Source organism: Thalassophryne amazonica, chromosome 3 (genome assembly GCF_902500255.1).
Source record: "Thalassophryne amazonica chromosome 3, fThaAma1.1, whole genome shotgun sequence".
Lineage (NCBI taxonomy): Eukaryota > Metazoa > Chordata > Actinopteri > Batrachoidiformes > Batrachoididae > Thalassophryne > Thalassophryne amazonica.
In genome coordinates this window covers 7955057-7970118 of record NC_047105.1, presented here as the reverse complement: position 1 = coordinate 7970118, position 15062 = coordinate 7955057, and the positions used below count along the sequence as shown (strand labels likewise).

Sequence of the window (15062 nt, the reverse complement as noted above, 5' to 3'; positions counted from 1 at the left end):
CCCCCAAAAAATCACATTTTAGGGGCAGCCCCTGCAGTATTTGGCCCCCAAAAATCACATTTTAGGGGCAGCCCCTGCAGTACTTGGCCCCCAAAAATCACATTTTAGGGGCAGTCCCTGCAGTATTTGGCCCCCAAAAATCACATTTTAGGGGCAGTCCCTGCAGTATTTGGCCCCAAAAATCACATTTTAGGGGCAGTCCCTGCAGTATTTGGCCCCCAAAAAATCACATTTTAGAGGCAGCCCCTGCAGTATTTGGCCCCCAAAAAATCACATTTTAGAGGCAGCCCCTGCAGTATTTGGCCCCAAAAAATCACATTTTAGAGGCAGCCCCTGCAGTATTTGGCCCCCAAAAAATCACATTTTAGAGGCAGCCCCTGCAGTATTTGGCCCCCAAAAATCACATTTTAGAGGCAGCCCCTGCAGTATTTGGCCCCAAAAAATCACATTTTAGTGGCAGCCCCTGCAGTATTTGGCCCCCAAAAAATCACATTTTAGAGGCAGCCCCTGCAGTATTTGGCCCCAAAAAATCACATTTTAGAGGCAGCCCCTGCAGTATTTGGCCCCAAAAAATCACATTTTAGAGGCAGCCCCTGCAGTATTTGGCCCCCAAAAAAATCACATTTTAGAGGCAGCCCCTGCAGTATTTGGCCCCCAAAAATCACATTTTAGAGGCAGCCCCTGCAGTATTTGGCCCCAAAAAATCACATTTTAGTGGCAGCCCCTGCAGTATTTGGCCCCAAAAAATCACATTTTAGAGGCAGCCCCTGCAGTATTTGGCCCCAAAAAATCACATTTTAGAGGCAGCCCCTGCAGTATTTGGCCCCAAAAAAATCACATTTTAGAGGCAGCCCCTGCAGTATTTGGCCCCCAAAAAATCACATTTTAGGGGCAGCCCCTGCAGTATTTGGCCCCCAAAAAAATCACATTTTAGAGGCAGCCCCTGCAGTATTTGGCCCCCAAAAAATCACATTTTAGAGGCAGCCCCTGCAGTATTTGGCCCCCAAAACATCACATTTTAGAGGCAGCCCCTGCAGTATTTGGCCCCCAAAAATCACATTTTAGAGGCAGCCCCTGCAGTATTTGGCCCCCAAAAAATCACATTTTAGAGGCAGCCCCTGCAGTATTTGGCCCCAAAAAATCACATTTTAGAGGCAGCCCCTGCAGTATTTGGCCCCCAAAAAATCACATTTTAGAGGCAGCCCCTGCAGTATTTGGCCCCAAAAAATCACATTTTAGAGGCAGCCCCTGCAGTATTTGGCCCCCAAAAAATCACATTTTAGAGGCAGCCCCTGCAGTATTTGGCCCCAAAAAATCACATTTCAGAGGCAGCCCCTGCAGTATTTGGCCCCCAAAAAATCACATTTTAGGGCAGCCCCTGCAGTATTTGGCCCCCAAAAATCACATTTTAGGGGCAGCCCCTGCAGTATTTGGCCCCCAAAAATCACATTTTAGGGGCAGTCCCTGCAGTATTTGGCCCCCAAAAATCACATTTTAGGGGCAGTCCCTGCAGTATTTGGCCCCCCAAAAATCACATTTTAGAGGCAGCCCCTGCAGTATTTGGCCCCAAAAAATCACATTTTAGGGGCAGTCCCTGCAGTATTTGGCCCCCAAAAAATCACATTTTAGAGGCAGCCCCTGCAGTATTTGGCCCCAAAAAATCACATTTTAGAGGCAGCCCCTGCAGTATTTGGCCCCAAAAAATCACATTTTAGGGGCAGTCCCTGCAGTATTTGGCCCCCAAAAAATCACATTTTAGAGGCAGCCCCTGCAGTATTTGGCCCCAAAAAATCACATTTTAGAGGCAGCCCCTGCAGTATTTGGCCCCAAAAAATCACATTTTAGAGGCAGCCCCTGCAGTATTTGGCCCCAAAAAATCACATTTTAGAGGCAGCCCCTGCAGTAAAGACAGGGTCAAAGGAGACAGACGTACTAAAAAGGCCTCTGAGTTCCTTCGCTGGAATCAAGCATATGAATGTTGCTTTGACAGATAATATCTTGCTCTATCAAAGTATAAACTTCCCCACAAGCACGATGTTCGAAATTGCTGTCAGGACAAGAATGAACAATAAAATACATTCCCCACACATTAATTTAGGCAACGGCACAGCTAGCTAACAAGCTAACCAGCCTAAACCAGGTCTTGCTAAGCAAGTTAGCTTAGCTAGCTTAGCTGTATCCTGCTAAAATACATTGATGTGGCAACACTGGACTTCTAAAGAATTTCATATCCTGGTAATCCCTTGGTGGTGATGAAGATCATCTCTGGATCGATTCCCAGGTGGGTTGGTAGACCCGGAGATGACTGAACAGGCCCGGTCTTGACTGTTCTTGCTCTCTCTCCATCCTCTTTCTCTTCTTCTCCTCTGTGTTGTTCGTGTTCAGGGTTCCCGTTGGGCCTTCATGGTTAGGTCGCTGCTGTATTTCACCCCAACAGGCAATCCTGTACTTGATCTGTTTCCCCATGTAGGTGTCACAATGTGGACAAGGGTTTGGATTTTGACAGCTTATAAATAATTTAACCTTGCAGTTATGATGTGAGATATTTTTGCGCTGATGAGTTACATAACTAAAATACAACAGCTGCAGGAAGTGCCTCAAGATGTCACAACATCATTATTATTGCTGCCCATGCTGCTGTCGTCTCACAGCACATTCACTGCTTCACACAAACGGTTCAATTCAATCATTTCTGACCTGTGAGAGTTACAACGCTGACCTATTTCTTGTCTGCGTCTGCAATCACTGGTTCTGTTCAGGAGAGAAAGAAGGCATGACCCCAAAAAATGCAGCAACAGAATAAAAGCACATTCATAGTAAATGTTATTTTGCTCTCCTGACTTACGTTTAACCTCCAGCTTGCAGCTGACAGTTGCTTCTCCATGATCATTGAGAGCTCTGCAGGAATACACCCCTCCGTCAAAGTTACCGGGTTTACGGATCTCCAGGGAGCAGATACCCTGGGCACAAATCTGACGAAACTTGGGGTCATCTCCAATAATCATCTGGTTCTTCATCCACTGAATCTTGGGCTGAACAGAGACATAATTATTTATTTATTACTAGGAGAAACAGAAATTGTATTGAAATATTTGACACATTTGATGGAGGTGGACACTGAATTTTGATGACACAGGTTATCTCTGAGGGTCTCATGGGGAATATAACACGTCAGACTCTGCTTTCCCACAAACGTGTTCAAGCAGTGTTAAGTATACCATGTCCAACCTCGCAGGAGCTTCGTCATTACTGCCATCTATGCTAATGTGCTTTTGGAGACCCGGTGGATTACATGACGAAAGAGGAGACGGGACACTCTGGCAGCCAGCTAACAAGGGCAGATCTTTGCCAACACAAAATAAAAACACTGACAGCAATGAACAAGGCAGGGACACATAAAAATTGTACAGGGATGATGGTCCAGGCATCACTAGAATACCACTGGACACCACTGCTGTTATTTTAATACATGAAGCACTGACTGCCAGAAACATTGGATAGAAACCAAAGTATACTTTTATACAGGTTTTGTGCCTCTATATTTCTTCAAAATGTTAATATATATATATATATATATATATATATATATATGTCATGGACATGACGAGTGAAGCTCTTCAGCATCTCACCGTGTCATTTAGGTCCTTCAGACTTTTTTTGGAGTAAATGCTTCAGGGAAGCATTAGCATGGCTAAAACCTAAATGTCTATTTTTTGTTTTGATTGAGTACCAAAACATGTTGCCTCTGTAGCAACGCTAATTTGCAGAGTTTTATTTCACACGGTTTGCGCCCTTCAAGAGTCGAAAGGATCGCTTCATCTACCATCGGTTTGAGGCTTTTTATGACAGTATTGTCCGGTTTGTGTGACCGGTGTGACTGCTGACAGAAGCAGCTGTGGAGATCTGTCATTCTGGACATCCCAGCTGGACAACACGTGCTGTGTTTGGACGGACAAGGACTAACAACTGCCCACTGTGATGCACATGTGTCTGCTTGCTGTCATCATGTGTACATAAATAAAAGCATATATCAATGTGGTGACAGGCTGCAGTGAGCGTGTGCATGCTGCAGCACATTGACAGGCTGCCCCCAGGTTGAAATGGACCGTCAGATCATAACACCCAATGGGCGATCTGTCTGTCATGTCACAAACATGAGCTCTGTTCCACATGATGCGGTGTCAGTCCTGTGGCGCGCCGTCCACAAGATACGCGTGTCAGGCAGGACATCATGTCCAGCAGATGTGGACATGATGAGATGAGCGAACTGCTTCTCATTTATGATCTTTTCATGACTGTACGTCTGTGACCATGGGTCATCTACAGAGGAACAGAAGGATCATACTTGTATTGCCTGCTTGATAAGAGGGATTCAATAAAATGCTGTGTTTTATATGGTGTATGGTTTTATTTTATTTATTTACTTTTGGAATATGTCCATGTCCTTCCTGATATCAGGCAGTTTCCTGTATCTTTCACAGGCCAGCAGTGGTAGCTTATTGGTAAAGTTTCTGATTGGCAATCACAGCTTTTGGAAAGCACGGGTTCAAATCCTGTGGGTGACATGTATTTTTTTATTTTTTATTTTTTTTTCACAGCAGCTGCGTGATGTGGTTAAACATCGCACTGCTGCTCGCACTGTGTTTCTGCGTGCATAAGACTGATGCAACATGTAACAAGATTTTAGATTTTTAGACAATTAATTAGAAAACTGTCTGTGTGAAAAAGCAGTGCTAAAATCTGAAGACTCTTAAGTGTTTTCAAAGAAAAGAGTATTTCCCTGAAGTTACAATTAAACCTAAACTGGTTCCTTATTGGACCAGTATTTGCAGTTCATTAAAAATTAGTACTGTGAGTACTATTTATAAATGATTAAAGATGAAATTCACAGGCGTGATATGAGAACATTGTATGCCCTGTCTGTTTTAATCTTTTTTTTTTTTTTGCATTGTTTTGTTGAACAAATAAAAAAATGTAAATTATAATTGTCCACTCAATCTTGACATAAAAAAAAAAAATCATATTCTTGCTACATTACTGAGGACTCGAAATGCAAATAATCAGCATCACTGGCCACATTCTACTCTACATATTGTTTTTGTAAATAAATATGGCTCATCCAAGGCTGCTAACACAAACTCTGCTAGCATCAGAGTATGGGTAATTACTGTGTGTACAAACAAAGCGGTGAAGCAGGGTATTATTTTCAATGGCATGTGTGTCTGTGGACAAAATAACCAACAAACGGTTGGGCAGATTACCTTCAAACCTGGTGGGAATATTACTCAAATAGATATCTAGAGGTGATCAGCTTTTGGAGTTGTTTGGTCAAAGGTCAGGGGCAAGGAAAACATCTTTTTTGTTTATCTCAAAAGCCAAGAAGCCTATACGGATCAAACTTTCATCAGCGCCCTGATGCCTTTCATTTTTTTTAATTGTTCTGATGGATCTCATCATTTTTACTTTGCATTGTGCTGTTGTCTGAAACCCCTTGGATTAAAATCATCGTGGTTCTTAGACCAATACGATCAGCTCTTGTAATTGCTTTAAATCTCACTGTTCATTTTGTCAAGCTCCAGAGAGGTTCTTCACTGAAGGCTGAATTCTATATTTGTGTATCACAGGTATGACGTCATTATTATAAGGAATATGAATGTTGTTATGTACTTTTGGTAGTCCCCTGACGGAGCAGAGCAGCTTGGTGCTGTAGCCAACAGTGGTGACTCTGTCAGCGAGTGAAGTGGTGAACTTTGGTGGCTCAGAGAAGTCGTGGTCCTTGTATTCAGGAGGCTTGTAGTCAATACCTAAAAAGAAGAGAGAAACATACATCTAGTGAATATGAGTTCATCAGGAGGTTGTTATGGTCTCACTCAGCTAATGTTTTTTGTTGTTTGTTTGTTTGTTTTGTTGCCTTGAGTGGCAGATGGCCCCTTCATGGACTCTAGTTCTGCTCATGATTTCTTCCTGTTAAAATGTTTTTCATCAAGAGTGTCGCTGTGTGCTTGCTATTGGGGGGAGGGGGGGTGTTGGGTCTCTGTAAACTTGATAATACATAATACAGTCTAGACTTGTTCTATGTGTGAAATGCATTATCTTAAAAGTCCCATTATTTATGGACTTTTACAGGCTACTGACAGCACCGTTTCCACTGAGTGGTTCGGGTCAGAGCTGCACAGGGTTTTTGGTGTCAGAATGGTTAATTCTCGCCGGCAGAATCCTTTTGATTGGCGGATGGAACACTTATATTGACATCGCACATGCACGGTGTCGACACGGAGGCAAAACTGAGTATTTTCACATTATTTTATTTTATTTTATTGTTGTGTGGATTATGGGATAATTTTGTCACATGCAGACTGAGATGTTATGAGCAGATGAGGGGCTGCAAGTCTTTCAACTTGCGGCGCAAAGGAGCCCATGGTGGAATAAGATGAGGCTCCGTTAACAGCAGAGACTCGATCCATCAGCCGCAATTAACTGACTATAGCCGGCGCTGTAACCTGGCATCAAACTGCCGTGTGACAAACGGACTTTTCTTCAGCCAGGACATAAGGAATTAAATTATTTTCAGACATTTTCATCAGACTGAAGATGATCTCACTGAAATGGACAGGTAAGACTATATTATTTACTCCTTGTGTGAATGGTTTTAATATTTAATAATAATGTGTAATAATAATGTGCTATGCTACTAACACAGAGTACATTTTTTTCAGATTTGAAATGTATGTACCTGTTTCTAAGAAAAAAAAAAACATAAAAAAATACACACTTCCTCATCACTTTTTTTCTGATGTCACAGATAGTAAAACAAGCTATATATTTTAATCAGTTGATTATGACCAAAGAGCTGTCAAAAAACAATTTATCACCTACACCCGCATGCCAAAATCATCTGTATATTTTATAATCACCATTTTGTGTTCTGAACTTTGCCAATATCATCACTGTTGTCAGACTACAGGTTTTCCTCCAAGGTTTAGTCTCCCTCATTGTCATCTAAATAATGTCAGTGACAGGTCTCTCGAAAATCGCTTAATTTGTGTGTTTATATACATGTTTCCCATATATTATGTAAAAGCTCATGAGAAATAAACACTTCTAAAACTGAAAATGCTGTTTTTGGAACCTAATAACACCTCTGAAGTGATTTAGAAGACATTTCTCTGATGTTAGTGTGATGACGTCACAGGCTGGTTTAGCTAGCTGCAAAACTCAGTTTCATTTGTGTGTTAATATAACCTCTGTCATTTATTATGTAAAAACTAGCGAGAAATAAAACTTCTAAAACTGAAAATGCTGTTTTTGGAACGTAATAACACCTTTGGAGCAAAATTTCGGATGTTAGCGTGACTTTTGCTAATTCAAAGCTAGCCTTCTATGGAATTAAATTTGTTTCATTAATGCCTACAATTGCACAAAGGATGATCTACAAATAGTCCTTGATTTGTACAACTTCTGCTCTTGTCAAAAGCTCATGTACATGCACACACATGGCCTCACGCAGATGCCGTTACAAACGTAAGTATTGTTTTTGGTTGATTGATAGAGGGCCTTATTGAACATGTACAAATTGTATGTAAGACACATTACACATAATTAATTAAACAACTACAAATTATAAAGAACACAATGCTCATATGGCCAAGGGTATTTATGCATTGTGTTATATTTAAAATTACATTTGTGCAGTGGTGGGCACAGTTCAGCTAATCTGATAACAGATAATTATTGAAGCTAATGTTTTTGCTAGCGAATTAGCTTTTCAGATAAGTTTTAAAACCATCATCGGACCAATTATCTTCCGATAAATTTAGTTCCGATAACTGTCAGTCCGATAACATTTTTTTTGCTGGTAAAGTGAGCAAACTTTAACGGTCAAAAATGTTTGTAAACCCTAAAATCAAACATTTTAGTCCATCTGTTGTGTGTTTGTAGCAGACTGGCTGCCTGTCATTTGCTGATGATGTCATTAAGCGCAGAACGTGATTGGCCAGTCGACGCAGGGAGCATTGTGGGTAGTGTAGTTCAGGTTCACTTTGGACCTTACAGTGAGTGAGTCCGCTCAACACAAAACAAAATGGGCTAATTTTAACTTTATTTTATTTTATTTCTTTGTGGCTGTAATTTAATCACCAAGACTCCGTGCGGGTGAAGAGCTCTCAAGGCGCAGCTATGTGTACAGAGGGACTTTCCTTCATGTTTAGACACTGTTTAGGATTTTTTTTGAAAAAGGACGCTTTATGTGGATTAGTTCATAATGCACATAAAGTAAATGGCATAAAGCTCGAAAATGACGGTGTATCTAATAACGAGATAAACTGTGACTTCTAATACTGTGTTTTACTGCTTTTGAAAGATGATGATATGTTTGGGGTTTTATTTTTTTATTCATTCATTTTTCGTGCAAGGATACCTGTTTTCAGAATCTTGGCTTCGCCCTTCGTAATAGCAGCACTCTCACTCTTTCCACACTTATTTTCAGAAAACACTCGGAACTTGTAGGTGTTGCCCATGATGAGGTCAGAAATGGTGGCATTTAATCTGTGGTAATGCTCCAACACGGTGAACCAGTCCTGTGGACACACAGACGTTAGGATGTCGGAGCAGAGATCATTTAGTATAACTACAGGCAGAGCAAATCAAAGCACTCACGCCGGTCTTTTTGTCCGCCTTCTGCACCGTGTAACCTGTGATTTCTGTGTTTCCATTATCTGTGGGTGCAGTCCATTCCAGAGCAACGTTGAAGCCCCAGGTGTCCACAATCTTTGTGGTGGCAGGAGGTCCAGGAAGCTCTAGAAACAACAAGATATAGCGCTGTGCTTCACTGCAGCTCACACAAATGATCCCTACCTGCCATCTAGGTGTTTAGCGTACCAACAATTTGAAGGGTGAGCGAAGCCTTGTCCTCAAAGCCCTCCACCTTCACACATATCTTGTAGACTCCGGAGTCTTCCCTCTCAGATGAGCGAATGAAAAGGATGCTGTCTCTCTCAGTGCTGCGGATGTTCACTCTCTTTGGGTCCAAAGGCTGCCCGTTCTTTGTCCAAGTCACCACTGGTTTGGGTTTTCCCTGAGAAAGAAAAGTTACATAATGACTTGTAAGGAGTGTTAATCCGTCTACATCAGCAGCAAAAGTCTTCTTCAGCTTACCGTGAAAGGGATGGTCAGGTTGATCTTGTCTCCAACACGCGCAACATACCTCTGCCTGAGGAAACGAGGCAAGCGAACCTTGGGACGGTCTAGAAGGGGGTGGACACAAAATAAAGACTAAGGTCCTGATGCACTGAGGACTGCATCTTTCAAAGGAACAAAATAATGTTTGCTGTCCATTCAGGGTGTTTGCCTTCATGAATATTCCATTTGGGGTTTGTCAATGTCCACCCAAGTGCACAAAAATTCCTGTAGGGAACATGTGAAAAGGTAAAGTTTGCACATGCAACATGATTTAACAAGCTCAAAGGAACTTTAGCAAGTGCTGATAGCATCTGCATTTTGTCCGTTTGAATCCTTGGCATTAACTTCGCTGCTGCTTCCTCAGACACAGAATAAAAAAATAATATTTAATTATAAATATCTAAATGTGTACACAGATGCACATACTGTATTAGAGTCTGTGTGGGACATCATGGCTGTGTGCAGAAGACACACAGCTCGTGAACACACTTAAATGCACTGGCTATTACAACAAACAAACTCATGCTTCAGACATTTAATTATTGTTCCATCTCTGGTATTTTAGCTAACTGGTGAATAATTATGCTGACATCTGCGGGTGGAATACAGAGAACTGTGCGCACAGCTGTCTGTGTGTGTACCACTGCCAGAATGCAGTATAATTAGAGAGATACTTTATTTGGCATTTGTAGTTACACGCAAGGTTTGGGTACATTGGAATTCTTGTGCAGAGCTCACAAGTAAATATAAAGGTACAAAAGTGTAAAAGGTATAACAGTATAAAAAGGATACATTATTCAACAGTTTGTTAAAATACAATGGATGGACCAATACTTAAATGTCTGAAATATGAGATTTTCTTTGTTTTTGTCTATGTGTGAACTTGCTCAGTTATGTGTTGGAGTTCATGCATAACGAAGCACATGGTGCAAACCTGCAAGTGGCTGATTTACGGCCATTAACACATGTAAAATCCTCATTTACATGCTGCTGTCTAACTGCACCTTGACACTTGCACGCATTTAATAATAATAATAATGATTTTTATATTTAACCCCCACACTGGTGCGCAATTCGTTGCGCCAGTGTGACCCGCTTTGTCCCTTTGGATGCTGCGCTTTGTGCCGCTGGCTGCTGCGTTATATAAAATAATTATTTTATAACAGAATTTGGCTCATGAAACCACCTCTAATAATCGCTCCCGGACTCACACAGGATTTTTTTTACTGCTGCAGTTGTTCTTGTGTGCTTCATGACGTGGAGAATGCATTTACGAGGTCTGTCCATAAAGTATCGTACCTTTTTATTTTTTTCAAAAACTATATGGATTTCATTCATATGTTTTTACGTCAGACATGCTTGAACCCTCGTGCGCATGCGTGAGTTTTTCCACGCCTGTCGGTGACGTCATTCGCCTGTGAGCACTCCTTGTGGAAGGAGTGGTCCCGCCCCCTCGTCGGATTTTCATTGTCTGGAAATGGTGGAATGAAAAGGACTTTTTTTCCATCAGAATTTTTTCAGAAGCTGTTAGAGACTGGCACCTGGAAACCATTCGAAAAATTTATCTGGCTTTCAGTGAAAATTTTACAGGCTTCACAGAGAATAAGGACTTTAACTACAGGTTTAAGGACCCCTTTAAGGACGGTCGGTGCGCCGCGCTGCGAGCTGCGACGATGCGGCACAAACCACTGGATCATTTCTAAGCTGATGGCTCTGTGGATACGAGACCGTCGTGTGCTCTTTCTCTGGTTATCACAAGACCTGGACATCGGCCATTTTCCGGCAGATTTCACTTTTAACAAGAGATTTTGTCATGGAAAGCCGTGCGGAGGCTTCGCGCATCACGACCGATTCGCTGATGAAGCGTGACAAAGGAACCTCCGTTTCGGAGTGTTAGAGGACAAGTTGGGACATGTCTATCTCGGCTTTCAGTGCTTACCAGTCCAGTAAGTATCAGTGAAATTGTGGAGAACTGGACATGTCCCAACTTGTCCTCTAACACTCCGAAACGGAGGTGTTCCTTTGTCTCGCTTCATCAGCGAATCGGTCGTGACGCGCGAAGCCTCCGCGCGGCTTTCCATGACAAAATCTCTTGTTAAAAGTGAAATCTGCCGGAAAATGGCTGATGTCCAGGTCTTGTGATAACCAGAGAAAGAGCACACGACGGTCTCGTATCCACAGAGCCATCAGCTTAGAAATGATCCAGTGGTTTGTGCCGCATCGTCGCAGCTCGCAGCGCGGCGCACCGACCGTCCTTAAAGGGGTCCTTAAACCTGTAGTTAAAGTCCTTATTCTCTGTGAAGCCTGTAAAATTTTCACTGAAAGCCAGATAAATTTCTCGAATGGTTTCCAGGTGCCAGTCTCTAACAGCTTCTGAAAAAATTCTGATGGAAAAAAAGTCCTTTTCATTCCACCATTTCCAGACAATGAAAATCCGATGAGGGGGCGGGACCACTCCTCCCACAAGGAGTGCTCACAGGCGAATGACGTCACCGACAGGCGTGGAAAACCTCACGCATGCGCACGAGGCTTCAAGCATGTCTGACGTAAAAACATATGAATGAAATCCATATAGTTTTTGAAAAAAATAAAAAGGTACGATACTTTATGGACAGACCTCGTATGCTAGCTTGTTGTGCGTGCTCTAGGGATTGGTAAGTTTAAGCCTTGCTTGTGTGAAGCACCTTGAGGCAGCTTTTCTTTTTGTGATTTGGTGCTATATAAACTAAATAAATAAAAAATTTAACATCTCTTCATAATCGTTCAGATGAGATGCGCTGTGATGCGCTGCGATGACGCAGTGTCTCGCAGTGACATGCAGTGTTTTCAAAAAGATTGCTCAATATTCACATGTAGCTCACGAAATGAATGCATGCCAGAGATTTTGAGCATTCTGAAACTTTCTTTGCGCACTTCCATGCAGCGACGTACAGCTCACTCCAGTTTACTCCAGGCCCCCCTAACAAACAGAAAGAAAAAGCTCAATCCGGATGGAACATTTCCCGTTCCTCTCGTAAAATGTGTTCTTTATGATGAAAGATCACACAAATCAGCCGCAAATACACCCATTCCTGAAATAAAAACGTCCCTATCATTAACTGATGCATCGTTTTCCATTACTGAAATCTCTGCACTGGAGATGACCAGAACGATTATGATAACAACAAGCTCACTCACGGAAACAACATCAGGGGTTTCTGTGACAATTCGGCCGCTCTGGAAAAAACAGCCTCATTTCCGTAGACCAAAACGGAAAAAAAAACATGGTGGACAAAGAACACAAGAAGTGATCATAAGGTTGGTATGTTTGCCTGTGTATTTCTTAATCATTGCTAAACAGTGTTTTTCAACGTGCATTGAGTAGTTAACACTTCAACAAATATTTCTGTGTGATCATTTGTCAACAAATCGGTACAAAGCCGCGTGGCGGGCACACTGCATGATACAATTTTGGCATCAAGTCCAATCATCTCGCCCTACTTGAGTGTTAAATGAAAATATGTGGGTTTGTGCGTGTGTGTGTGTGTGTGTGTGTGTGTGTGTGCGCATGTGTGTGTAGATATGTGTTCTTATTATATGCAAACTTTCTCAACCGTTTCTCCACTGTAGTGAAAAAACGCAGTTTTGGCGCTACATGTCACACCCTCGTGTACCATATTACATAAAAACCGATCGGTGATGACTCTCCATTTTGGGCTTCCTTCATCTTTTGGAACTGTTGTCCTTCAATGTGTACATTTTTTCACAGTTGTATCAATTATTACGCTTCGTATTCAAGAAATAATAAATCACTATGTTCTCCGGAAATGAAGCTGTTTTGTCTAGAACGGCTGAATTGTGTCAGAAACTGCCGATGTTGTGTCCGCCAGTGAGCTTGTTGTTACCGTAATGGTTCTAGTCCTCTCCAGTATGGCGACATGTTTGCGACTGATCTTTCATCAGAAACTGCACATTTTACAGGGGGAATGGGAAATATTCCACCCGAATTGAGCTTTTCTTTCCGTTTGTTAGGGGGGCTTGTAGTCGCTGGCACGTCAGATTGCATCCCAGTGCGGGGATCAAATTTGAGCAAGTGTCAAGGTGCCTTATGTCACATTATCACCCACTATCAATTGTGTAATCAGTCTTAGTAAATCACCTACAAAACATTCTCCACCACACAATTTAGCACTCATTATCTGGGATCTTAGTAGATCAGCCCCTGAACTGTTTATTGAACATACTCTTTTGAGGTATGTCTCAAAAGTTTGAGTTTTGTGAATCGTGGTCATTCTCAAAATCTGAAAACCTTGGTCAGGTCAGGTCATGTTTGACAGCATATGTAAGTGCCGCGCATTGCTACATCTACTACTTCATAGAACAGCCCAAAGTTAAGCACATCGTATGCGGAGACACCACTGGAAAGTAGAGGTTGTACTTATTTAGATGTTATAAAGCTTATACAAAAATAACCCTAAAAATCACCGCAGAAACAGCAGAAAAACCCTGAATGCAGACATAATGAAGACTTGGTCGACCAAACCAATGCTCAGATGTAAAAGTAATTTGTGGAGAAGCACCACCAGCTAATTCCAGCATTTGTCAGGATGCTATATTAAACCGATGTCCTGCAAGTATGGCTGTGACATGTGATTTGGAGATGAAGTTACTTCAACTCACGCAGGAATGCAAATCGCACCGCCAGATTATGAGCAACTGGCAGCATCATTTAGAGCACCTTAATGAAACAAAAGGAACGCTGTGAAGTCTTTTAAAATCATCTCTGGAAGTGTGTCAGGTTATGAGTGTGACTTGTGAAGTGAGAATCTCACCCACCCCTGGTTCACTAATGAGAATCAGCTGGTTTAGTGGGAGGAAGGAAGGTAGGACTTTTTATCACTGAAGCTGGGGTTTTCTGCCTCTGCCCTTCCCGGACATACTGGAATTTAACACCCAACCATTCCACATCCCCCACCTTCTTTGAGGGAGATCAGTTGTCACCATCGATCTCACAGAGGCCCCCCCCCACACACACACACACACACACACACATATGCATGAGTTCTGGTACAGAGTCAGGTAGCAGACGGGGCATCCTAAGTGCTTCTCCACGGCATTGTAAGAAAGTTAGCAGGGGCGCTTTTGTTGGCGCACCTAACGTTTAATGCTGACATGGAAACACGGCCAATCTGCTAGGATCAGGTTTAATTCGGTCTATGTTTAACTCCATTAAAGCAACTCCTCCAGGTGCAGTCGTCATTTCAGCACCACACTACTACGTCCATGATTAACACTTTATGGTGCACAATGTGGGGAAAACTGTGTGTTTCGTCAAGTTTGAAACCATTAACATGGCCAGTACGCACTAACATGACACAACCCGAGCTTACTCACAGTAAACACCTGGATGATGTCCAGGCCTGATGTTTAACATTGTTTCCACAAACCTGTTCTGACCACCAACGCAAATGGTGAGAACAACATGAGCTGCCTTATTCTAAAACTTCATACCAACAACGACGTTCACAGCTGAGTCTGGCTGCAGCATCAGGCCCACTCATGCACATTCATGCCACTTTAAATTTAAACTCCTGGAAAAAAATGTAAAAGTTATTTTGCATATTATATATTAAACTTAGTCTAATATTCATAAATGAAAGTTTTCCCCATGGTTTAATTTTCAGAGTGAGCATCTTTTTAGTGACACAAAATGTACATTTATGGCGCAGCCTGGTTTTCGGCCCAGTCTCATATATTCAAACCAAATCATCTCCTAAACTAAATCTGAAATGACGTGATTTTGGTTGGATTGTCGGTTTTACCAGTGTGAACACTTTGGCTGCGTATATGCTTTTAAGCACCCAGCAATGTCTGTGGATTGAAATGAAGAGATGAGATGAACAAAA

The 15062-nt window shown here is 42.1% G+C and overlaps 1 protein-coding gene across 1 annotated transcript in view; it reads right to left on the bottom strand.

Moving 5' to 3' along the window:
• mybphb (myosin binding protein Hb) overlaps window positions 1–15062 on the bottom strand; it is a 53044-nt gene that overhangs the window by 11328 nt on the left and 26654 nt on the right. The window contains exons 5-11 of the mRNA XM_034165581.1: window positions 9154–9242; window positions 8878–9073; window positions 8656–8795; window positions 8417–8576; window positions 5668–5804; window positions 2846–3032; window positions 2698–2751 (exon numbers count right to left, since the gene is read on the bottom strand). Of these exons, the coding sequence (XP_034021472.1) occupies window positions 2720–2751; window positions 2846–3032; window positions 5668–5804; window positions 8417–8576; window positions 8656–8795; window positions 8878–9073; window positions 9154–9242 (941 nt within the window). The 3' untranslated portion in view covers window positions 2698–2719. The remainder of the gene's footprint in view (window positions 1–2697; window positions 2752–2845; window positions 3033–5667; window positions 5805–8416; window positions 8577–8655; window positions 8796–8877; window positions 9074–9153; window positions 9243–15062) is intronic.